The 26,019-nt window shown below is 38.4% G+C and overlaps 2 protein-coding genes across 6 annotated transcripts in view; both read right to left on the bottom strand.

The window, feature by feature from the left end:
• The window catches only part of Hdhd2 (haloacid dehalogenase like hydrolase domain containing 2), a 58,577-nt gene extending 38,310 nt beyond the window's left edge, over positions 1-20,267 (bottom strand). Inside the window, exon 1 of one of the 5 annotated variants that reach the window (XM_078030073.1) lies at positions 20,129-20,267. The gene's annotated coding sequence lies outside the window, so the exon portion shown is untranslated. Of the gene's footprint in view, positions 1-437; positions 2,226-2,467; positions 2,690-7,090; positions 7,193-20,128 lie in introns of those variants that run through there. The other 4 variants (XM_078030072.1, XM_078030071.1, XM_078030074.1 and 1 more) reach the window with 4 other exon arrangements.
• On the bottom strand, positions 5,528-20,270 carry Ier3ip1 (immediate early response 3 interacting protein 1). The gene is made up of 3 exons (XM_078030076.1): positions 20,129-20,270; positions 7,091-7,192; positions 5,528-6,731 (listed from the first exon to the last, which is right to left on the bottom strand). The coding sequence occupies exons 1-3, from the start codon at positions 20,217-20,219 to the stop codon at positions 6,676-6,678; spliced, it is 249 nt and encodes an 82-aa protein (XP_077886202.1). The 5' UTR covers positions 20,220-20,270; the 3' UTR covers positions 5,528-6,675.
• Between the last annotated feature and the right edge of the window lie 5,749 nt (positions 20,271-26,019).

The raw sequence follows: 26,019 nt of genomic DNA, 5'->3' as shown, positions 1-26,019 counted from the left end.
CAACAGAAAGCTCAAGTCCCATATATAAAGTGGTATATAGTATCTGCACACAACCTATGCACATCTTCCTGCATAATTTAAATCATCTCTTGATTACTTGTAATACTTAATACCATGTAAATAGTTGTTATATTGTTTAGGGAGTAATGACAAGAAAAAGCCTATATGTATTCAGTACAGTTTTTTGGTTTTTTTTGCGGGGCGGGGGGGGGGAAGAGTTTTGTTCTATGGTCAACTGAATGTGTGGTTTCATATCCTGCAGATATGGAGGGTCACCTCTTAATTATAAAACATCAGTATTATCCTCAAAAGAATTATAAAGGCTTCAAAGGCAGTCCATGTTTTTCATTTCTCTTGGGTCCACATCTACCACTTCCCATAGTTTGAATGAATTATATGGAACATCCCTTAGAAGAGCCATAAACAACTGATGGTACCTTCTCAATGCAAAGAAAAGTGTGTTCCCTTCATCCCAAGAGGAACTCTTCTAGGTACTTCAGAGGACAGCTGTCCCTTGTATATCCCAAGGGCATCTTAATCCAACAAAGCTGCTTTCGTTTTCCTGCAATCTCTATGAGCAAATGACAGCACCAGCAATCCAACGCCAAATCACTTCAGTCTTGAATCTACTTACTCTTCATCATCTTTACTAAAACTACCTCAGGTTTGAAATCATCTCCTGTCTAACCTGTCAACTTCCTAAATGTTTTCTGTTTTCCATCTCCTATTTCCAGCCATGAATCCATTCCCTGGAATGCAATAGTGTAGCAAAGTACAAGAATAAGGGAGGTAAACTCCTGGGTATGAATCCTGACTCTCTAGCTATGTGAACTTAGGCAATTTCCTTAATCTCTCAGCCTGTTTCTTTATTGCTAACCTAGAAAAACACCTCTAATAACTGAAGAGTATTATAGAAATTAATCCCTGTAAATTACTGTCAACAGTGTTCCATGCTTAGAAAAGGGTGGGTAATGTTTTTGGGGGGTAGGGGAGGAAAAGCACATGATGATGTTTCAAGGGCTACAAAAATCACAGAATAAATATAATGCAAGGTCTGAGAGCATTAGTACAACCTGAGAATTCCAGAGGACATCAATATAAATATGTTCAGGGGCATATAATTCAAAATTTGTGTAAATACTTAAGATAAAACAAGAAATTTTAAGAAAAATATTCTCTTGGGAGGTTGATGCTCTTCAGAATATGCCTCCTAGATGCTCTAGGGAGTAAAAATTCTCTTTCCTTCCCTGTATGGTATACACAAAAGCCTAGAATCACTGTAATCAGTAAATGTCCTGTTATTCAGTTACTCCCCAGTTCACTCTTCCAGTCACTCCCTAATGCCCTCAGGCTAAAGTGTGAACAGCATACACTGGAGTACAGAGTCCTCTTCTCCAATTCACTTATCTACTTCCACACCCAGGTTCCAAGGCACTGTAACTGGGGTCCACTTTATGCTGAGTTAAAAACCTTGCTGCTCAACCTTGGGTGACTTATTTTAAAACTGATTTTACTTTTTCTTCTTCCCCCTCCCCTTCCCCAGCAATTGGGGAAAACAAGACTAACATTTTTCCCACCCAGGATACAATGTCCTTTGCTGCCTGGAAAGTGTCACTGCCCACAAGAATAAAGAAACTCCAAACCTGGCAACTGGAACAAAGGCTCTCTCAAGGATACTTAATGGACACTAATTAACTACATATCTACTGATAACATTTAGATCCCGGTCATTGTGTTTCTCTTTTAAAAGCCCTATGTTCCCACTGACAGGGAGACTCAGTCTCTGGGAGGCCCCGCCTTTCCTCTTTGCTAGCAAATCAATACATCTTTTTCTTTTCTTTCAAACTCTTGTCGTAAATGGATTGACACCCGAGACTTTCGGGTATCTGCAGTGCACCTCCCCCATCAATGGACTTTTATCTGAAATCACTTTTACTCCCTAAATACTACCACTCCTACCCCACTCCATCCTCCTTTCCCTCTGGTCAATTCCTTTTCTTCTGGGTAGGGTTAGGTGCCGCAAATGGTCCCACTGTCAGCATCATTCTATCCTGGTTATCTGCCCGGCCCTCTCCTAAACTGTGAGCTCTGCACAAAGAGACTATGTTGCCATTTCCACTGCATCACTTAACGCTCAATAAAAGTGGACTGAATTCAAGAATCTAATCTTCGGAGCTGTAAGGACCTACGACTGGATCCTCCAGTACGAACCAACATCGATACCCCGCGCCCCGTCCCCAATCCCCGTCTCCTGCAGGGAAGGCGCTTCAAGCCCCTCCACTGCAGTCACCACCGGGTGGGAGACGCCGCGCACTGCACGTGCCTGAACCGCGCACGCGCAGACGGCAGCAACCGAGGGGCTGCTGCCACCGGGTGTGACGTCCTCCCAGGTCGGGCGCGCAGTTTGGGTTGGGCCCGGCCTGGAGGGAGGGTAGTGGTCTAGAGACGCCGTCGGTATTTTCCCAACCCTGTCACAAGAAATGCCTCTTCCAACAGGCGTGCCGCCATCGTTCCTAATTCCACTTCTTTCTCTTCCGTTCCGAGCAGCTCCTCACCCCCACTCCGCGTGCGGTCGTCAAGAGCCAACCCAGCCGCACAGACGAAGGGCACCGCAACCCGTCTCACGCGCCAGCAGCGGCCCAAGGGACACCGGACACTGGGCGCGGGCCGCGCCGGAAGTCCCGCCCCGGGCTCCTCCCATCCGGCTGGGGCTCTGGGCCTGAGACTCCCACTGTCGGGGGTCTCCACCAAACCGCGCCCCGGGGAAGAGGGGACGTTGTTTTAAGGGTCCGCTCCGGCAGGGGCGCGGCCGGTTGGGTCCGGATGCACCACGGAAAACAAAACCTCTGCCTTTGCTCAGGAGCCGTTTTCCATCTCACAGACCATTGCTAACCAAGTATTGTTGGGTAACAGTCTCTGCTTGCTTCATTTCTTGTGCATTCCCGAGGGCTAACTCAGAACTCGCCTGCTAGACACTTTCCATGAAACAACCAGTGTCCAATTTGTCATTTCCTCCTTTGCTACTGAAAAGCATCTGGCATTTATTCTTGTCTCCATTACCCACCATCACAGGCAAGACACCAGCCATTGTTTCTCACACCAGCCATTCTATAACCTTGCTGGCAGCTTTCTCACCCTTCTGCTTTCTCTCCTCGGGCTTCACTTGCCTGTTCGCAGGGGAGCAAGATTTCAGAGGTAAAACAGAAATTTGTGATACGTTAGATTGGGGGCAAGGGAGAGGAAGGCCTTAAAATAATCTCTAGGTTCCAGGCTTGAACAATCAAGTAAACTGTGGGGTCACTGACTATATTATCTGGACTTAACTGCTTCCTCTTCAAAAGGCTTTTCTTGTCAAAGGGCAAGATGAGCAATGAAAGGATGGAGCCTCAAAAAGGAAAAGCTAAATTTGGAAAAGAGATGGGGCAAAACCCCCAAAGGAGTGGAGACATAAAGCAGTATATGAGCCGGGCATGGTGGCACACGCCTGTAATCCCAATGGCACGGGAGGCTGAGACAGGATGATTTTGAGTTCAAAGCCAGCCTCAGCAATGGCGAGGCACTAAGCAACTCAATGAGACCCTGTCTCTAAATAAAATACAAAATAGGGCTGGGAATGTGGCTCAGTGGTCAAGTGCTCCTGAATTCAATCCCCATTACCCTAAAAAGCAAAAACGAAACAGTATATGAACTACAGTAAAAACAGTATGATTCCAAAACTTATCTTGATCATTATTAATACCCTTGGACATAGTCCATGGTGTCCCAGGTCATTGCAAATGTTTTCATAACATGATCTCTAATGAACAATTGGAGCAAGGGAATTTTTGGTAAAATAGTTATATTGTTGCATAACAAAACTATTTTGGTAATAACCTTTAAACTAATAAATCAATGAGAAAGTGATTTAATTCACCAAAACCATTTTACTTCGGGTGGACATCTCTTTATCTTTCACTGAAGATATCAAAGATTGGTCAAAAAAATTGGTCACAAATTTTTCCCCATATTTTTCCAGCTGCTGTTCAGAAAGCAAATTTAAAGATGAGGCAACCCTTAAATTACTGAGATCTTAGAAAGTCTGTTTGCATTGAGTGAAATGGTAAAAAGGTTTTGCTTGGCATTAGTAATATCCTATTATTTTTTTACTATTCACATATATTGCTCTCTCTCATTTTGAGTGCATACACATATAAACCCAAGTGACTGCCTGTACCTACTGAACACATACCACATTTTCTACTCCTGATAGATCTAAAGCTAGAATTTAAAAAAATACTTTTAGCCGTATTTTTGAGAATTTAGAATTTTGGAGAATATCTTGAGAAGCTTGGAAGGAAGAGGGGGCTAAACAGTGGGCCTTTGGAACCCAGCCCAACTTCAACTAAAAATGGGTCTGCCTTCATGTTTTAAATATTATAGTTCTATTTTGGAATTTCTTTGTAAATCTGATTCTTCTGTTTATAACCAAAATTTGAAAACTGTACTTGATTAAGGATTAGGGTATAGATTTTATTAGTATCTACAGAGTAGAGCCAAGGCTCTTCAGATAGTTCAGAGGCACAAAGACATAAGGCCTGAACACATAAAGACCACAAACATGATATTTGGAGTTCAGAATGATCACAAATTTGTTAATCCTGAGATAAGGGGGAAGATATAAGCAGGCAATCAGGCACTTAAGTTAGTCTACTAAAATAAGATCCTATGGTTTCTGAATTCTAATTGCTCGGGAAAATCAGGACCACTACCTGAAAGTATGTTGATTTCCCTTTGGCCACATTAAAACTGGGATTGTATAAGTGGCTTCCAGAGGTGAAATATTTTGATGTCCAGTGCTTTACTTTCAATTACTTTGCTGCAGAATACTCAGACCCTGCCTTGCCATGATTGCTCCTCAGTGAAGTGAGGACTTGGGTAATATCCTGACACTAAATTAACAGGAAGGTGTGTTGTAATGTCTTACATGAAAAACAGCATCAGACCAAAGTCTCTTTCTCTTTTAAATAAAATTTGTATGATTCATGGTATGTGAAAAATGGGAATCCCTTCAACTGATTTTTAAAAAATCTGTTAAGAGGCTCAAGTTTGACTCATACACCAATTCTTTGTTAAGCTGAAAGAACATCACCTCTAAATATCAAATATTTAGTTATTTATATGAAGTAAGTATCAACTAACATTCCTTGGTAGATTTTCTTGGTCCAGCTGCAGGGCCACATTCCAAACTAAAGATCATCCATCTCTAACTCAGGTGTCACTAATAGGTAATTCAATACCACCTGCTCTATGGAGCAGGTTTTGGAAATAACTTAAGTCATGGAGTAATACCCATTAGACCTGGAGATTTATGCCAGCAATTCAGTTAATTCACCAAAGGAAAAAAAATGGATTTTGAGTGTTTACTTTCATTAAGTCTACACTCAGCAAAGAACACTTAAGAGATATTACACACACACACACACACAAAAAAAAACAGATTAGTATAATTAATACTGACAGGCTTATGCTAAAATACAAAAACAAATGCTTGATTTGAAAATTCAACTTTATTTACAAAAGTTCTATCAACAAAGATGCCATTCCACCCCTTCAAAATAACTGATAATTTTCACAAAAACCATTTACATAGTTTAAACCTTTCTACATAAAACCATATTATGGGATAAGCAAACAACCTTACAAGATGATTCAAGACATATAAACAAAAAATAAAAAACAACATCTAGCATGAATGCTCTATTGACAGAATGAAGAATCAAGAATCACACTTTCTAATGTGCTGCTCCACCAAGAAATGGAAACATGATAATATTTTGGGAGGTAAAGGCTTCACAATAAACAGTCTTCTTACATAGGATGGTTTAGTTGTGATTATTTAGGGTTGATATTGCAGGCTAATATTTATGCTGATTTTATAAAATAAGTCATCATCATTGTAAAAAGGGTACAGACATTTCTATACAGATTTTTCTACCAATGAAAATTCGGATACTGGCTTGATCTCATTATTCAGGCCAATTAATAAAATGCATAAAAAGAACTTGAGACCACAATCATCAGGTGACTTATAAAATTAGAATTTTCCCTGAAATCAAAGAGTATTATCCTTTATAGTATGTATAAATTTTAATTCTTCATAACAAGACCATATAGACTATTTAACCAACAGTTTAAAATTAAATTATCCAAATTACTTATTTACCATTTACATGTGATAATTACTTAAAAATTCTTTAAATTTAATCTAGGGGGATAATTACTCTCACATCACAACTAAGTCACAAGGAACTTCAAAACTTTGGAAAAAAAATTCATCCCTGAGAAGTGAGAGAAAAACATCTAAAAACCCAAACAAACAACCCAGAGAGAGAGTCTTGTACCCTTTAAACAATTTTTACCATAGCACAAACTGTTATTAATAGCCAGTAATCAGATGTATTTCAATCTTGGACAGCTACCACCTCTGGTGACTTGATCTTTCTGTAATTAAACTGCAAGTGCAGTATTTAAAAACAAAAAAAAAGTCAGATAAATAGAAACTCTGGTTTTATTTTAAATTTTACATTTTTGTCAAGTGAAATATCAGCCTGCTAAGAAATGAATATTCTAGTAATGACTGAAATAATAACTTCACTGGCATCTCTTCTTCTGGGTCTCCATTTCTCCCATTGTTGTTCACCCAAATAATAAAAGCAGTACGATAGCAACTGAGTTTACTATTATCAATGGCACTGCAAAGGAAAAACAGAAGTTCATTACTATAAAGAAAAATCAGGAAAAAAATTGAGTAGCAGCAACTACTAAAAAGGAAAGAAGGAAATACAATATGTCATCATTATCATGTTGTAAATAGTTATAAAAGAGAACATTAGCAAATGCACCATATTATAAAACTTCAAGCTTGTGTAATTGTTTTTTCTTAGGCAAACTAATAAGAAGCCAGTAACTTTCAAGAGTAAAGCTGGGTTAGAGAGAAAATCAAAAAATTCTACTACAAAACGGGTATGCAATAGTTATTCATACTCAGGAGCTTTGTTACTTAAACCACAAAATTAAAACTTCAAAATGCTCTTCAAGTCTTTCTTCTTACCTCGCATTACAGTTCTTACAGATCGAATCAGGTTCATTAGCTGAGATTTAATTCCTGGTTCCTCTCCGAATCCACCAATTCCCTGGTCCGTTCCCCAGCCAACTGTATAACATAAAGATGATTAACTATGTTAAAATTTATTATGGCTAACCTTGAACCCTCATTAGCCATCTTTTAAAAGATTAGTTTGAAGCTGGGCATGGTGGTGCACACCTGTAATTCCAGCAACTTGGGAGGCTGAGGAAGGAGGATCACAAATTCAAAACTAGCCTTAGCAATTGGCAAGGCCTTTTCTACATAAAACCAACTGAGCAAGACCGTCTCAAAATAAAATATAAAAGGACTAGCGATGAGGCTCAGTGGTTAAGAGTCCCTGGGTTTCATCCCTGATACCAAAAAAGTTTTAAATTTAACTTCTTTCTTTCAGACAAGAAGTAGCTGAATGAGTATTCTTCACTATGTGGCAAAGCTCTTTTTGTAATCTAAGTCAAAGATGTAACATTGACCTTCAAGTACTTATAGCACGGTAAAAACTATTTCATGTTAGTCTTCCGAGTCATACATGCACATAAATGACTACTATCAGTTGTTCCATCTTCCTAACTATGTAATTGCTATAGGAAAATATCCATGAGAAAGGGGAATAGGGTAATTTTCCAACTAGTTAATAGATTCACTCTTATAAACCTAATATAAAAGTTCTGCACAATATGAAAGCAGTAAGGTACTGGTTAAATATGATGCATATAGACTTTATTCATATCTTTTTTTAGAAGTTCTACAAATAAATAGCAATAAAGAAACAAGATAACAAGTCAGAGTCTCCAGGCAAGTGAAATCAATCAAAATCAGAAAAAGAGTGACTGATTTAAGCAGAGAACACTGAAACCTAAACTCTGAGAGGAATACACAATGAAGTAAATAAATAAACAAACAAACCAAAAAAAAAAACCTGATATGACTCATTCTGAGAGCCCTGGAAAAGTGAGAAAACCCTAAAAATGTCAATGTGGGCACTGGGATAAAAATGAGGTTCACTGAGAGTTTATGTCAGAGCTGTTATATTCTGTCTCCCCTTCCTCTTCTCTTGTATATTCAGCGGAGACCCCACCAGATCCTGCCATGATTTCTCCTCAGTAGAGTGAGGACTTGGGTAATGTCCTGACACTAAATTAACATGAAGGTGTGTTGTAATGTTTTACATGAAAAATGCCATCAGGCCAAAGTCTCTTTTCTCTTTTAAAATTTGTATGACTCATGGCATGTGAAAAATGGGATTGCCTTCAATTGATTTTTAAAAAATCTTTTTAGAGGCTCAAATTTAACTCATACACCAATTCTTTGTTAAGCTGAAAGAACATCATCTCTAAGTATGAAATATTTTAGTTATTTATATAAAGTAAGTATCAACTAACATTCCTTGGTAGATTTTCTTGGTCCAGCTGCAGGGCCACATTCCAAACTAAAGATCATCCATCTCTAATTCAGGTGTCACCAACAAGTATTCAATACCACCTGCTCAATGGAACAGGTTTTAGAAATAATTTAAGTCATGGAATAAATTTACCCATTAGACCTGGAGATTTATGCCAGCAATTCAGTTAATTAACCAAAGGGAAAAAATGGATTTTGAGTGTTTACTTTCATTAAGTCTACACTCAGCAAAGAACACTTAAGAGATATTACACACAAAACAGAACATTCTGTTCCCCCTTCTATTCTCTTGTATATTCAGCAGAGACCAAAACAGAAGCTCTAGACCTTGAGTATCTCAGAAAGGTATAAAAGAAGAAAGTCTGAAGACTAAAGTGTTAAGACACTGCTTGTCTCTCAGGTAAGTCTGAATGTATAAGGCTCACTTTCTGCAGGCAAGGAGCTAGAAAATCACTCTAGAAACTGGACAGCTACTCAGAAAGAAAGGCTTCAGGTACTGACACTTGAGAGGTTTCACCTCAGTGAAATAGCCAACTTCTTTGTTCAGATTTTGGTGATCATCTTCTTTGTTCATCAGTAAACAAGACTTGACCATACATGGAGCTTCCAACAAGTCTTCTATTGCTATACACTTAAAGGTGAACTCACAACTAAGAGGGAACCATTCTTAACATGCAAAGACAAAACAAATGGGGAAACAAAAAACAGAAAAGGAGACCAAGGAAGAGAGAATGAAGATGTAGAAGAAAACTTTAAAAAACAATATCCTTAGAGAAAAACTACTGTAACTAAGAAACAAGAATAAAATCCTGTAAAAAAAAAAAGCAACATTTGGGGACCAAGAAGCAGCTCTGGCTGTATTAGGATACGTAGTTGAAAAGAAGGGATTGAAAGATCAAGTAGAATAATACAAAGCAAAATTAAAGAAAATTAGAGCATTGATCTGTCAAAATAATCAAAGTTCCAGAAGACAGAAGAAAAAAACCTGAAACAATTAAAGAAATATTGACAGAAAATATTCCATAACTGAAGGACATGAATTAGCCAAAAAGTTTCAATCAAAACACAAAACAATTTAAACAAACTCAAATTACTAAGATCTACCCTTTTAAGAATTCTCCCTACTGCTCTAGCTCACACAACTTTGACATTCTAAACTCTAGATGATTTACATTAATCTGAAGCACTTAGATCTTGAATCAAATAATAGCTTATGATATTTTAACCATTTGCTAGGCACTGAATTGGGTGTCTTACACTCCCCCTACACTTTTGTGTTGAAACTCTAAACCTCAATTTAACTGTATTTGGATACAGGGTCTTCAAAAAGGATAATCTAAGATGAAGTGAGGTCATAAGGGCGGGGTCCTAGTCCAATACATCTATAGTCTTACAGGAGAATGACATCTCTGCCATGTAGGGGCTGACTACTGGCCAGGAGGAAGGCGCTCACCACAACTGGACCATGCTTGGACCCTGATCCTGAACTCCCAGCCTTCGGAACTGTCAGAAAATAAATTTCTGGGTTATGATATTTTGTTATAGCAGGCACAGCTGACCAATACACTGCTTAATATTTATTTTGAATTGTATGTAATCATATGTAACCTACAACTGGTTTTAGTAAATATTTGTCAAATTGATACCAAGCCCCACAAAACTCTAGTAAAAAACAATTTTTGCAGACATTAAAATCCACTGTTATTTTTTTCTTATTAATATTATTGTATAGAACTAGAAGAAACAATGCATTTCTGTGTACTATTACCAAAATACTGACTAAATTAGTTGTATAAATACATAGCCTTTAAATCTGGAATTGCTAAAATATGATAATATAAAGTTACTTGGTTATTCAGAAAACACCCATTGATTGATAGAACTATAAAGATAAAAGAATCCTTCTCAGTCTACTAGAGGAGGCAGAAAAGAAACTGCATTGGTGCTGTGGCCCATGAAGTTAGGTCAGAGATGGTCTGTGGAAGAGAGAATGCCAAGAAGTAGTCTTGAAAGGACAGGCTGAGGAGTTGCCAGTTAAAAAAGAGGGTACGTCACTGTAGACAGAGTGTAGTATGAATAAAGGCTCAGCAGTGAGGAAGAACATCATGGGAAGAATGTTGCATAGCAAATATCAGGGAGGGGAAAAGAGGGGGAAAGAGTGAGGAAGGGACACCCTGTGGAGGGATTGTAAATCACCCAAGGAGTCTGAATATTACATAGAAAAACTAGAGGCAGGGCAACCATTGAATAGGCTGCTACAGAAATCTAGGCAACAAGAGTTAAAAGCTCATATAAACAATATTTAATAAATACTTGATGTTAGGGTGTAAACAAGTCTGGATGGCACCTGGAGATTCCTTATTGGTTGACTGCTGTATCTAGTTTATGTTAATTAGATAAGCTGTGTGGAATGTACAAATACCCCTCCTGTCCTACAATAAACAGCTCCCACTCCTGCTGTATCAATCTACACAAGTTGCTCGTCACCCCCCCACCCCCGGGTTATTTTGCTGCGGCTGGACTGCGGCAACTTGAAATATTTTAAAATGTATTTAGATACCTCATAACAAGAGCTTATAAGCCACTGTGGTATTTTCCCTTAGTTCTAAGACCATGTTCAAATCACATGCTCAGGCAAATACTTCTATGCTTCCTCTGGGTAAAAGTGGAAATATGGAAGTTTTCACCTAGGGGCACAAGTCTCAATCACCTGAAGAAATTTTGGAAAAGACACAGTGCTGAACTTGGCTTCTAGAAAATTTGAAAAAAGGTTTGGAGTAAGGCCTGGCATTATATTTTTTAAATGTACCTCTAATGATTCTGCATATACTTCCATGTGGAACCATTGGTTTATTGGGACAATGGCTTTGAATATATGATTGAGGCTATTCTAGAAAATCTGAGATGCTATGGACATCACACAAATCTATACTTTCCTAAATCAGTGGTGGGAAAGGAATGAAATGAATTAATGCACATGTCTTATATATCAACCCCATTTAACTTAGAACTTTATCATATCCAACTAGCTCATGTATCATTTTGAATTAGTACTTCATATATTCTGGACAGTTGTCCCTCATCAGACTCATGAAGTACCAGTATTTCCCTTTGGAACTGTTTTGGGGATCCTTGAAATGACCATAAGTGTAACAAGTTAATTTTGGATACTAAATTCTATTTCATTGATTTGTATGTCTATTCTTATGCCAATGCCACACTGTTTTGATTACTATAGTTGTAGAAAGCTTTCAAATCAGAAAGTATGAGTGCTCTAACTTTGTTCTTCTCTTTTAAGATTGTTTTGGCTATTTGGGTTCCATTACATTTCCTTTGCGATCAACTTATCAGTTTATTCAAAATAGCTAATTGGGATTTTTGACAGACATAGCATTAAATCTGTAATAAGAACTATCATTTCAACAAGATTATATCATCATGAGATGTCTCTACCTTTAATAATAAAAAACTCTAATTTTTAAAAAATTTGTTCTAGTTAATTATATATGACAGTAAAATGCATTTTGACACAACATACATAAATGGAAGATAATTTCTAATTCTTCTAATTGTACATGATGTGGAGTTTCATAGGTTGTGTAATCATATATAATGATTACGCATATAGCGTAATAATGTCAGATTCATTCCACTATCATTCCTACCCTCCTACCCCCTCCCCTCCCTTCACTCTCCTCTGTTTAAGCCAATGTACCTCTATTCTTCCCTAGACTCTCCCCTTATTACGAATTAGCATTCATACATACAAGAGAAAACATTCAGCCTTTGGTTCTTGGGGATTGGCTTATTTTGCTTAGCATGATATTCTCTATTTCCATCCAGTTACTGGCAAAGGCCATAATTTCCTTCTTCTTTAAGGCAAAGTAATATTCCATTGTGTATATATACCACAATTTCTTTATCCATTCATCTGTTGAAGGGCACCTAAGTTGGTTCCATAACTTAACTATTGTGAATTCAGCTACTATAAACATTTATGTGGCCATGTCACTACAGTATGCTGATTTTAAGTCCTTTGGGTATATGCTGAGGAGTGGAATAACTGGTTAAATGGTGGCTCCTTTCCAAGTTTTCTGAGGAATCTTCATACTGCTTTCATAGTGAATGCACCAATCGGCAGTCCCACCAGCAATGTATGAGTGTACCTTCTCCCCGACATCCTCACCAGCATTTATTGTTCCTTGTATTCTTGATAATTGCCATTCTGAATGGAGTGAGATGGAATCTCAGTGAAGTTTTTATTTGCATTTCTCTAACTGCTAGAGATGTTGCCCTTTTTTTCATGTATTTGTTGATTGATTACATTTCTTCTTTTGTGAAGTGTCTGTTCAGTTCCTTAGCCCATTCATTGACTGGGTTGTTTTTGGTGTTAAATTTTTTTAGTTCTTTATATATCGTGGAGATTAATGCTGTATCTAAGGTATGCGTGGTAAAGATTTTTTCCCCATTCTGTAGGCTCTCTCTTCATGTTATTGTTTCCTTTGCTGTGAAGAAACTTTTTAGTTTGATTCCAACACAGTTATTCTTGAAAAAAAATCTCTAACTTTTAATTTCTTTTAAAAATGCCCTGCAGTTTTCATGAGATTTGTATTTTTGTCAAATTTATTCCTAAGTATAAATTGTTTCCTTAATTTCATTTTCAATTGTTCATGTACAGAAAGACAACTGATTTTTACATACTATTCTATCCTACAATCTTATCAAATTTATTAGCCTAATAACTTTCTAGTAGATTCTTCAGGATTTTCCATTCATATAAGACTATATCATCTGTAAGCAGAGGCAGTTTATCTTTTCAACCTCATAATACGGGCCTCTTCATTTCTTTTTTCTTGTCTGGAATCTCCAGTACAATGCTAAGTAGAAACGGCAATAAAGGATATCCTTATCTTATTCCTGATCAGAAGAGCATTCAGTCTTTTATCAGTATGTATGATGTTAAATAGGGGTTTCTCAGAGAGGCTCTACATCTAATTGAGGAGGTTCCCACCTATTTCTAGTCTGATAAATACTATCATGAATGATAATTGGATTTTATCAATTTCGTCTTCTGTATCTATTGTAATAACCATATTATTTTGGTTAATTTAATAATGTTTTTATTTTAGTAACATAATGTATATATTATTTGGTTTTCAAAGGCTGAACTAATCTTGTGTTCCTGGGAAAAATTATACTTGGTCCTGGTGAATAATCCTACTGTGCTAGATTTAATATGCCAGTATTTTGTTGAAAATGTTTGCATTTATATTTGTACTTTGTGATGTCTTTGTTTTTCAAATGAAACTATTACTATCCTCATGATATAAATTGGAAAATGTTTGTTCCTCTTCATTTTTTGAAATAACTTGTGAAAATTTGGTATTAAGTCTTCTTTAAATGTTTGGTAGAATGAAGCATTGAAGACTGGACATTTTTATGGAAAGTTTTTAAATTATTAGTTCCATCTCTTATAGATCTATTCAGATTTGCTATTTCTTAAGTCAGTTTCAATCTTTCTCAGAATCTGTCAATTTCTTTAAAATTATTTATTTTGTTGGCATATAGCTGTCCTCTTCATTTGTCTAAGGTCAGTAAAGATGCCTCTTGGGCTGGGGATGTGGCTCAAGCGTTAGCGCGCTCGCCTGGCATGCGTGCGGCCCGGGTTCAATCCTCAGCACCACATACCAACGGGGATGTTGTGTCCGCCGAGAACTAAAAAATAAATATTAAAAATTCTCTCCCTCTCTCTCTCTCCTCTCTCTCACTCTATCTTTAAAAAATAAAAAAATAAAAATAAAGATGCCTCTTCTCTCCTGATTTTAGTAATTTTAATCTTTTCTATTTTTTCTATTGGTCAGTCTAGCTAAAGGCTTATCAAATTTGTTCATCCTTTTAAGGAACTAGTTTTTGTATTCTATTATTTTTCCACTTTATTTCATTAATTTTCACTATATTATTATTATTATTTTGCTTAAGGGGGGGTGTGGTCAGTGAGGAGAACAGGTTGAGACTCAATTGCCAGAGACTGTCACTGTTCTGAGATTTAATAAATGTTTTTAAAAGTTCTTCAGTTGATGTATGGTCTTATGAGAATTCCCAAAAGCTTTGAGTGTTTAGTTTTTGTGTTAGTTTTTTATCACTGTGACTAAAATACCTGACAAGAACAATTTAGAGGAGAAAAGTTTATTTTAGCTTGTGGTTTCAGTTCATGGTCAGCTGGCTCCATGGCAGAAACATTAGGATGGAAGGGGATGGTGAAGGAAAGCTATTCAACTCATGGCAGCCAGGGGCAGGAGGGAGATGGAGAGGCCCGGGACAAGATATAGTCCCCAAGGGCATGCCTCTAGTGATCTATTCTTCAATGATGCCCGATTGCCTATAGTTTCCACCTCCTCCCAGTAGTCTATTCAAATTATTAGTCTATCAAATGAACTAATGAGGTTACAGCCCTCATGATCTAGTCACTTCCCTAAAACCACACCTCTGGACATTGTGGCTTTAGGGACCAAATCTTCAGCACATGAGCTTTTGGGGGACCTTCCAGACCCAAACCATAACAATTTAAAAATTATTTTTTCCAGTTATAGCTATTTCATTAGAAAGTAGGCCCAGGTAGGTCCATCATGTTCAAAGTGCTCTCCATTGAGAATAGTTTTCACATTTTTATTTTTTTTGAGCAAATTGTTTTTACTCTGTATAATATACATTTCCCAACTATGCACAATTAGCTAAATGAACCCTATAGACATCTTACTAGCAAATGAAGTAAAGCACAAATACGTACAATAAATATGTATATGCAAAGCAGATCAAACTAAATTACATTATTTAGGACATTGCAAACATAGGATAAAATCCAGCAGGTATTGTAAAAGTCGTGATATTGATTGGCTCTAGAAGAGTCATCAGAGGTTGTAATACACTTTGGAGGCTTTCCCCCTTCATAAGTTTTATTGGTGCATTATATTGTATGTAATGGTGGGATTCAGTGTTATATATTCATACATGCATACAATATAATGAGACCAATTTTCCACATTTTAAGTGTTTAAAATAAATAAGTACATATTTATAGACATATATACTTATATATGTGTATGTGTCTCAATTTTGCCTCTTGTCCTCCAAAGTTTAAAATATTTATAATGTGACCCTTTAAGAAAAATTTTGCTTTCTTTTAGCTTTGTTTTACCTTTCCCATTTAGATTCACAAGAGTCATTTATTTCTTTGGGGGTATCCATTTAACCCAGAATCATTTATTGAAAGGGCCATCTTTACAATATATTAGACACCAGCTCTATTTACATTCCTTTTCACTATATCACCTTTATCATAAAGTGTTGGTAAAAAATGAATCTGAATTTGGACTCTCTAGCTTGTTTTATTGTTCTACTTGTCCAAAAAACTTTCAATTCCCTTCTGCTCTATCAGCCAGAAATCAGTTTCTTTGCATGCAACCAAGAACCCTAACAGGAATGAGTAATTTCAGAATTTTATCCTTGTATCTGTAAGGCCATCTTCATTCCAACTATTTCAAATTACTATTCAGTACTGAAAATCCCTAAACAGAAGTCCTGCATAGACATCCTTCTGAGTATCAGACTTGTATATTCAAATGCCTTCAAGACATCTTGACTTGAAAGTCTTAAAGGTATCATGAACTAATTCCTATTCTTATTCAGGACTCAGCTTTAAATGGAATAACATTGTTGTTATTTATCCAGTTTACATTCCTATGTGTTTGTACCCAGTTTGCTTCTTTCAAAGCATTTTTCCCAGACACAACAATCCATTTCTGTCATTATTTTAACATCTATCTCTCCATTAGGCTGAAAGCTAGAGACAACAGGGATATGGTGCTACCTTCACTTCTATTTCCCTTTCACCTAGCTGACAGTAATTGGCCATTTGCTGGAAGTTTTTCTTCTGCTATCAAATCTAGGAAACTTCCCTTTTTTGGCTATCTCTTATCAATGAAGGAAGTACCCTAGTTCCTACTTAATGCCATCTACTCTGCCTGTGACTTACATCCATCCCTCTTCTACCTTTTCAGAATCCTTCCATTTCTTTGATGTTTTACTTTATTCTCACTACCAGATCTTTTCCACTGGCAATTCTTTCTTTACTTTTAATTTTGAAGGTTTTAGAACATTTATTACTCAATTTAACAACTTCACTTTTGGGGGGCAGGGTACTGGGGATTGAACTCAGGGGCACTCAGCCACTGAGCTACGTCCCCAGCTCTATTTTGAATTTTATTTAGAGACAGGAGCTCACTGAGTTGCTTAGTGCCTCACTATTGCTGAGGTTGGCTTAGAACTCTCAATCCTCCTGCCTCAGCCTCCAGAGCCACTGGGATTACAGATATGCGCCCCCTACGCCTGGCCAACTGCTCACTTTTTGAAATATATACTTCAGTTTTTCTCTGCTTAGGTACTTGGAATATTTCAGTATGCATGTTGAAAACTAAGGACATTTCCCTACATAACACCATTAGCATACTAAAAAAATTTACAGTAATTCCTTAATGTCATCTAGTACTTAGGCCATATTCAAATCTCACCAAACATTCCTAAAATGACTTTTACAGTCAATATTTTTGAACTAGGATTCCATTAAGGTTTACACATTGCTTAAGAATTTCTCCTGGGGCTGGGGATGTGGCTCAAGCGGTAGCGTGCTCGCCTGGCATGCATGCGGCCTGGGTTCGATCCCTAGCACCACATACAAATAAAGATGCTGTGTCCGCCGAAAACTAAAAAAAAATAATTATTAAAAAAATCTCTTTCTCTTAAAAAAAATAAAAGAAAAAGAATTTCTCCCTTATAAAACACATTCATTCTTATTCCCTCCCTCCCCCCCTCCCCCTCCCTCTCCCCCCTCCCTCCCCCCCCCTCTCTCTCACCTCATTGGTCACCCCTGCTATCTCCCACTTATTCCAAGCACTGACTGTTGAAGAGAGCTGGATAGTTCTCATTGTCACTGCTGAAACATCTCTAGCTCTTCCTGCATAAAAGCAAATTGAACCACCACCACAATATATCCTCCCTCAAGCTATCTTTTCTTCTTTCTTCCAACTTAATGATAACACTGGATAATCTTGTTGCCTCCATTTTATTACTTTCCACTTACTTCTTAGCCCATTCCCATCTGGGTTTTACCCACTGCTATAACTTAAAAGACATCAATGATCCCAATTACCCAGAATCCTTGGGAAGCTTTTCAATATTTATCAAACTTGGCACCTCAGCAACATTGAACCATGCTACTATCCCTCCTTCTTCATACCTTCTTTTGACTTTGCTGAAACCCCAGTTCTAGGTTTTCCTGGTTCTCTGTCACTAATTCCTCAAACCAGCATTTCTACCTCTGTTCAACACTAAATACTAGAGGAGATTCTAGGATTGTCCTGAGCATGGATTATTTTTGTACTCTACTCCTTCCTTGAATAATTTTATCTATTCACATGGCTTGTTTATCATCTGTGCTTGACAAACTCAAATTTCAGTCTCCCCCTCTGGCTTATGTTTTATTTTATGGACTTAAACCCAATGTCTATACTATATCTCCATTTGCATATCTCACAGAAACCTGAAACTCAGGCAGTTCAAAACTTACTTCATTAACCTTTACCTCCTTAGCCACTCCAAAACCTCCAATTTTCTTCCAATACTTTCTAACAATAAAGGTACTATCCTTAATTCAGTAGCTTAAGCCAGAAAACTAAGAGACATGTTTGACTTTATCCTTTCCTCTCTCATTCTCAATGTCCAACAGTATGTTCTGCCTTTTTTTACCTTTAAAATATCTCTTGATCTGTATTGGTTTCTAAGGGCTACCTGTAATAAAGTACCACAAACTTAAGCTTACCACAACAGAAATTTTTCTTTTTAGAAGCCCCAAAGTCCAAAATCAAGGTGCCAACAGGACTGGTTTGCTCTGGGAGCTCTGGGGATAATCGCATCCTCCCTCTCTCCTAACACCTGGTAGTTTTGGAAATCTTGGGGTTCCTTGACTTGTAGCCACGTCACTTTAACCTCTGTCTCTGTTGTCACATGGTCTTTTTCCCTCCGTGTGTGTTTGTGAGCCTCTGTATCTCACCCTCCTTATAAAGACACCAGTCATTGGATCTAGGGCTCCATACCTAACCCAGAATGACCTTATCTTAATTTGATTACATCAGCAAAGATCCTGTTTCCAAATAAGGTCACAGCCACAGATACCAATGCTTAAGTCTTCAACATGTCTTCTTCAGACATAACATAACATGATTACACATTCTTTTCTATGCAGTACAGTGGTAAAGAGATGGACTCTGAAGTCAGAATGCTTATTTCCACCATTTTCTACCTGTGTGATCTTAAGTTACCTCCTCTGTGGTTCAGATTTCCCATGTGTACTGCAGGAATGAAAACAATGACTGTCTCAGAACTGCTGTTGGGGTTACACAAATAAGTAAATGTAAAGTACTTGATACAGATCCTGCACATAATTACTGCTACATTAAGTATCTGCTCTTGTTTTGTTTGCACCCATCCATGTCTACTTGTGCTATTTGGAAGGGTTCTTCCCACATCCAGCCTTCTGGATTCTAATCTTTCCTCACACTGTGGCTGGAGGGATAGTCAAAAACAAAAATCTGGTCATGAGTTTCACTGCCTTGCTTAAGACTGTTTCTACCTGCCTCAGCATTTTCACACCAGCTCTACATCTGCATACAGCTCTCCTTCCTCTCAACTTCTTCCAACCCTTCCGGTTCACCTAGTTAAGGTTTACTCATTAGATTTCAGCTAGACACATTTCCTCCAATAAGTTTTTCCAAATTCACAAATTACTATCAACCTGCACGTCTCTTTATTCTGCATACTTGATGCTCATTCGTTTTTATTTAGATTAAATTCCACTAGAAGGGCAGGGTTATCGGCTCTAATTTCAGCTCCAACTACATGGGCCTGGCACAATTTATGGTCAATAAATCTCTTCTTGAGTGATAAGTGAAATGAATCAATCTGGGCCGTGCTTTTGAGTTTCAATGATTCACACGGATGCACGTTGTATACAGTCACAAATGATTCACATAGTGCAGTATCCTGTCTCAATTTTGCCTGCCCAGGCTGGCATGGAGATGGCTTGATTGTGAGGTCCCTGCAGCTGTACTGAATAACTTCTTGGAACGTGGGTAGCTGGAAGTCCTGATAACTCCAACACTTTCCCTTTCTTATTATCCCAAAGCCCAGTCCACCCTCCCAATTAGCAAAGCTCCAACATGAGCCACGCCCACTCCTCCATCCCCAACTCTTGATCAAAACTCAGACCCCAGCTTTTCGACCATTAAAATCGGTCACAGGGAATTGCAATTACTGAGCTAAACTAATGGCAGGCAGGGGCAGTATCCCCTCCCAGCCCTGACCCTGGACCCCGCGGGGGTCTGTTCAACGTCCACTGGTTGTTGAGCTCAGCGCTGGTGAGAGGAACCCTCCAAAGAAGCCGACCCCTCGCCCGAGCAGCGCCCAGGGCCGCTGCCGGTCGCGAACCAGGTTGCCCCGCACGTCGTCGGCTCGAGTCTGCCGCCCCACAACCCGAGCCTCGCGATGACTCACTGTTTTTAAGGAAGCGCTCCTCGTGCAGCACGGCGATGGCGTTGACACACAGCAGGGCTGCCTGAAGTAGCGAATACAGGGTAAAGGCCATGGTCACCGGGAGCCTTCACGAGGCCCAACTGAACCCTCTCCCGCCGCCGCCGCCGCCGCAGCGGACGTGGCGCCGCCACCACCCCCGCTCTCCTACGGGAACCCGTGGGGCCCAAAACGCGCTCTCCGCAAAGCTCCGCCCCCGTGTGGCTTAGAACCTTCCACGTTTACGTCACAGGGCGCGACCGCTTGTGGCTCTTGAACGCTTGGAATGTGGCTGATCCCTCTTGAGAGGGACCACAAGTTTAAGATTTCAAAGACTTAGAGCAAAAACAAAAATGGAGGATATCTCATAATTTTGTAATATTGATTATATATTGAAATGACATTAAAAATATAGGGAGGTAAATAAAATATTTTGCCATCTATTTTTACTTATATAAGTTTTATCTGTGAGTGCATATAAATGACATATGAAGCTTGCATTGTGTTTCTACTGAACAGTGCTGACCCAGATGCTCCCAAGAGCTACATGAGATGTTCATATTTTACCAAATTTTACCAAAGAGGAAATAGAGGCTTTGACAACATTTTTAAAAATTAAAAATAAATGTTGAGAATGTAGGTCAGTAGTGCAACATTTGCCTAGCTTGTGCAAGGCCCTTGGTTGACTCCTAGCTGTTAGACCAGGACGCAAGAAAAGACCACTGACTCCAATTGAAATCAAATTAAAGCAAGCTTATTATTTCGACCTGCCGGGCTGCCTCTCCCTCCCAAAACCACAGGAACAAGACAGCAGCAGTAGCTTTCCTGCAGCTCAGCTTTATAGCCCAGAAAATTACACAAAGGGGGGTTACAGATAACAGAACTCTGAGGAGCATAACACTAATGGTAGTTTACATTTTTTTGCTGGCCCCAACATCAGAATTTATGAGGATCATTAGAGCCTCAGAGAGGGTCGTTGTCTGGCCAGTGAAGGCCAATATTTATGAGGTGTCACTAAAGTTTCAGAGAGGGCTGCTATCTGGACAGAGAGCCAGGCATGGGTGAGTTCAAGGCACCGGCAGGCATTCCAAGCAGGTTCAGAATTTGCAGTAATTTATAGTAAAGCCGAAATTAGCTTTTCATGGCTTTGTGGCGAGATGGCTCCCAATTTTGAGAGAAAATCAGGTTGCGTCTATCACTAGCATGGCAATGAATGAATGAAACATGATTCAGTGAGAGATATCCTCACCTTGACCAAACTCTAGCTAGGGTCCTCTAAGCCTTCTTCTGGACTGGGTCTCCATCTTGGCTTAGAACTTTTATAATCTCAACACAAATTATTCCATCCACCCACTTACTGTCACAACAAATGAACAGTTTTAACTGTTTCTAACAGTTCAATGCTGCATTCCCAGATGACCTAACCCTATTTAAAGTGCTTGCCTGATAAAGCTCAAGGTTGCAAAAAAATAAAATAAAAATTGTTATAGCCTACATCTAAGGATAGGCAGGCCTCTGATCACCCTTTCTTATTGCACTTACTGAAAGAGGCTTACAGTTGTGAATCAATCTTTTTTTTAAGATGTATCTGTACCTTCTATAACTTGGGAACTATTTTCAAGGACCTGACAAACATGCCTTTAAAATGTAACCACCAGAAAGGACAGGGCTTCTGTCTCCCTGTCTCTCTGGGAGGATAGGATCCTAACTTCAATAATTGCCAGCTAGCAGACAGAGCTGGCCTAATTGCATTTACATTGACCAGCCCTTTGAAATATTTCACTTGCCTGACTATTGAGTCCCACATGTCCCCCTTCCTTATTACCTCCTAAACCACCCCCCAAACAGTCAGTTGCAGCATCCACGTCTGTAATTACAGTGGCTTGGGAGACTGAGGCAGGAGGATCATGAGTTCAAAGACAGTTTCAAAATTTATCGAGGCCCTAAGTCTCTCAGCAAGAGGCTGTCTCTAAATAACCTATAAAAAAGGGCTCGGTATGTGCCTCAGTGGTTAAACACCCTTGGATTCAATTCCTGGTATCAAACAACAACAAACTCCAGTCACCTCTGGAGTTGAGTTCAATTCACACTGGGCCCTCCAATAGTATATTACTGATTAAAATATGCCCTTATCATTCTAATTTCTGGCTTTGTCTTTGACAGTATAGTAAGAGACTGAGTTACTTTAGTTTAAATTCCATAGATGGTTTGAGAACAAATATGTAATCACTTCCTGAAGATGATTCCTAAGGCTCCCTAAGAGAGTAGAGGAGAAAAATACCACATTCAATTCCAGACTGTGGAAGCCTGTGTGTTGCTAGTGCTGGAAGAGAACCTGAATGAACAAGGAATAATTAAACTCCCAAGAAGAAATTAGGTTTAAATAGGCCAACTAGTTAGGAAGAAGAGATATATTATTTCCCACAGATGTAAATAAACATTTGCTCCAAAATCTAGTCCAAAGTGCAAGTCAGGTAGATAGACACATGAAGATAAAATAAAGGAAACAGTAGGATATCAACAAATCCTCCAGTTTTTCAAGGACCCTATAACTCCAGACACTGACGATGGTGAGGTTCTTAGTCTGTTAAGCCAGCTATAACAAAATACCAGAGACTGGATATCCAATAGGCATGGATTTCTCCCAGTTCTAGAGGCTGGAGGTCTGAGATCAGCTTCTGGTACAGGCTTTTTCCCTGTGCTGGCTGATTCATTTTATCCTCACAAGGTGTAGAGGAAGCAAGCTCTCCTGGGCTGTATGAACACTGGCTCCACCATCACAACCTCATCTCATCCTAGTTATCTCCTAAAAACTGAACCTGTAATACCATACTATTGGGGGCAAAGGTTTCAACCTGTGGATTTTTGCAGGCACACAATCATTGAATCCACAATAGTGAAGAAAAGTTATTTCTGAACATGGAGAATGGCCACTCTAGGATGTCTACATTGGGATGAGTAAAGGAAAGGATAGCCAGGGGAACTTGTCTAGACGTTTTCATTGTGCAATTATAATTCTTACGTGGTGAAGAGCGTTAAAGCGGGGAGGTTATAGTTTGTCCCTGCCCAAACATGTTGAGGCTTGGTTCCCATGTAACCATGTTAAGAAGTGGTGGTATATTTGTAAGGTAATTAGGGGGCTTTATCCTCATTAAGGTGTTAATGTAGTTTCTGTGAAAATGAAGTAGTTGATCACAAGATCTGGATGCTATAAAGTGAATTTACCTTTCCTTGATTCTCTCTTACCTTTCTTCTGCATGTGGCTGCTTGCTCTTTTACACCAAGAGGCTGTCATCAGAAGCTAAGCAGATGTCAGCATGATGCTCTTGGACTTCCAGAACCTTGAGCTTTAAAACCTCTTTTCTTTACAAATTAATCAGTCTCAGGTATTTCGTTACAGCAACAGAAAATAGATGACAGCTAGAGATTACGGTACGAATGGAGTGAAGGCAGGAGTAGAGTCTCCCACAGTTATTCCTTACGCTGACACTGGGTTACAAGTCACATGATCTGATTTTCTTATTGTCAAAAGAATCAGGTTAACCTCTTTGAACTTCTGTTATTTCATCTATAAAATTAGATGATTACCATATCTGAAGCTCCTTCAAGCTCAAAAAAAAAAAAAATCTCCGGATCTAGCAAAAGCAGTTTATAAGATAGTATACTTGTGCTAGTATCAGGCTATCTGATTCATTATTTTTCAAAAGTCTAGGCTTGTAGTCTAAGCTGTAACAGATTATATACTTCAAAAGTATTGTTCTTCTGATGCCTTTACTTCTAAAGACATTCAAAAGCCTGAAGATCTTATCATATATTTATAAGAGCTATCACAGAAGAAAACGCTGCTTCAAAACAAAGAAAAATAGGTTTAATTTATATTCTGAATCTTAGAAGCTTGAAACAAAATCTAATGGTTGTGGTTCATTTAAAGTTAGAACTTGCTGCTTCACGCTGAGCTTCTGATGTCTGTTTAATAAGGATTTAAGCATTTCTGCTAGTTATCCTATGAGATACTTCCGTTGGGGATGAACTTTGTTCTTCTAAATTTAGATACAGATGTCTCCTTATCTTTTTTTTTTTTTCTTCGAGGTGTTTCATTTGGGTTTGTTTTGTTTTTTCTCTCTGGGATGATAGATGGCCCATTTTGGCATTTTAGGCCATCTTGACAAAGACATTCTTTTTAACTATTAATATGGAATCAGTGTTTTCATTGCTTTAACAGAATCAAAGAACTGATGCCTTCAATAACCAACTGGTTCCCTAGGTATGGGAGAGCAATGGTTACGATTAGGTCGAGGATCTTCACATATGGCCTCTGATTAACCTTTTAGAGTTAAAATGCTCCGGGACTCAGTCCCTTATACATTTTGAGAGATTATGTTCTTGAACACAATTTTTTTTACCCTTTCCACTGTCAATGTCTTTTACTTATAACTTTGCTACTTTTTAACTTACAACTTTGGTTCAGCTATAAGACTGGCTTTGGCCAACAAAATGAGGAGAAAGTGATAATATGTCAGTTCTGAGATGACATCTCAAAAGGTCTTACATGTTTCTTATATTTCCATTAAAAAAAAAAAAAGCTTGGGTTAGTTTACTAGCTTCAGGAGAGGCTTGTGAAGCAGATCCAAATCACCGTAGCTCCTCCCCGCCTAGACCAATCAATACTCATTCAATCACAGATCCATGAGAATAAGTGCTTATTGTTTTAAGTCACTCAATTTTAGTGCTGTTGGTTCTGCAGTGCTTTAGAAGCAGCAGGCTCTTCTGATTCTACAGTCATTCACTTTATTTTAATTTAGACTAATGGCCTAAAACATTGATATCCCTTGAAGATTCCCAAATTCATGTCTCCTGCTCAGAACTCACTCAGGAGCTCTTGGGGCATGTTTCCAGCTCACTACCACTTGAGTGCCTAATCGATATTTCAAACTTATCTTGCCCAAAACTGAACTCCTGATTTTACTTCTGAAACCTACTTCTTCTATTTCAGTTAATGGTGACTCCAGTGGTTCAGGGGGAAATTATTTGAATCATCATTGGTTCTTTTTCTCTCACCCTCTAGATATCATCCACCAGCAAATCCTGTTAACTTTCACTTCAACGCATGCTATGGTTTCAGTTTTCTTTCCAAAACTCATGTTGAAATTTAATTGCCCTTGTAACAACAGTAGAAGCAGCAACCCTTAAGAAGTGATTAAGCCATGAGCCTGTGCCCTCATGAATGGATTGATGTGTTATCTCGGGAGCAGGTTCATTTTCAAAGAGCAAGTTGGCCAGGCTGTCTTGCTCTCTTACCTTCTCTTTGCCCTTTTGCCATGGGATAACCAAGCAAGATGTCCCTAACCACTGGTCCCTCAATCTTAGACTTCCTATCTTCCAGAACTATTGAGGCAACACATTTCTTTTCTTTTTAAATTTTTTTCTATTTGTTCTTTTTAGTTATACATGACAGTAGGGTGTATTTGAACATATCATACATTCATGGAGTACAACTTCCCATTTTTGTGGTTGTACATGATGTGGAGTTACACTGGTCATATATTCATATATGAACATAAGAAAACACACTTCTTCTCATTGTAAATTTCCTAGTTGGTGGTATTCTGTTATAGCAGCACAAAATGGACTAGGACAACTTATATTTAAAGCTGACCACTTCCTACTAAAATCATCAGCTAAAATCCTGGTCCAAGCCATCATTATCATCTCTTGTGTAGGTTAGTGTGGTAGCCTCCTACCACAATGGAAATAAGGTAGGCTCCTTATTTCCATTCTTGTTTTTCTGCTATTCATTGTCCCCAAAGTAGCTGGAGTATCTCTTCTCAAACCAAATAATGAAAGCGAGTTTTTTGTTGAGAGCACTGGGTCCTTTG

This window comes from Ictidomys tridecemlineatus, chromosome 13 (assembly GCF_052094955.1).
Source record: "Ictidomys tridecemlineatus isolate mIctTri1 chromosome 13, mIctTri1.hap1, whole genome shotgun sequence".
NCBI lineage: Eukaryota > Metazoa > Chordata > Mammalia > Rodentia > Sciuridae > Ictidomys > Ictidomys tridecemlineatus.
The sequence above is the reverse complement of the archived record's forward strand: the minus strand, read 5'-3'. Positions and strand labels throughout refer to the sequence as shown.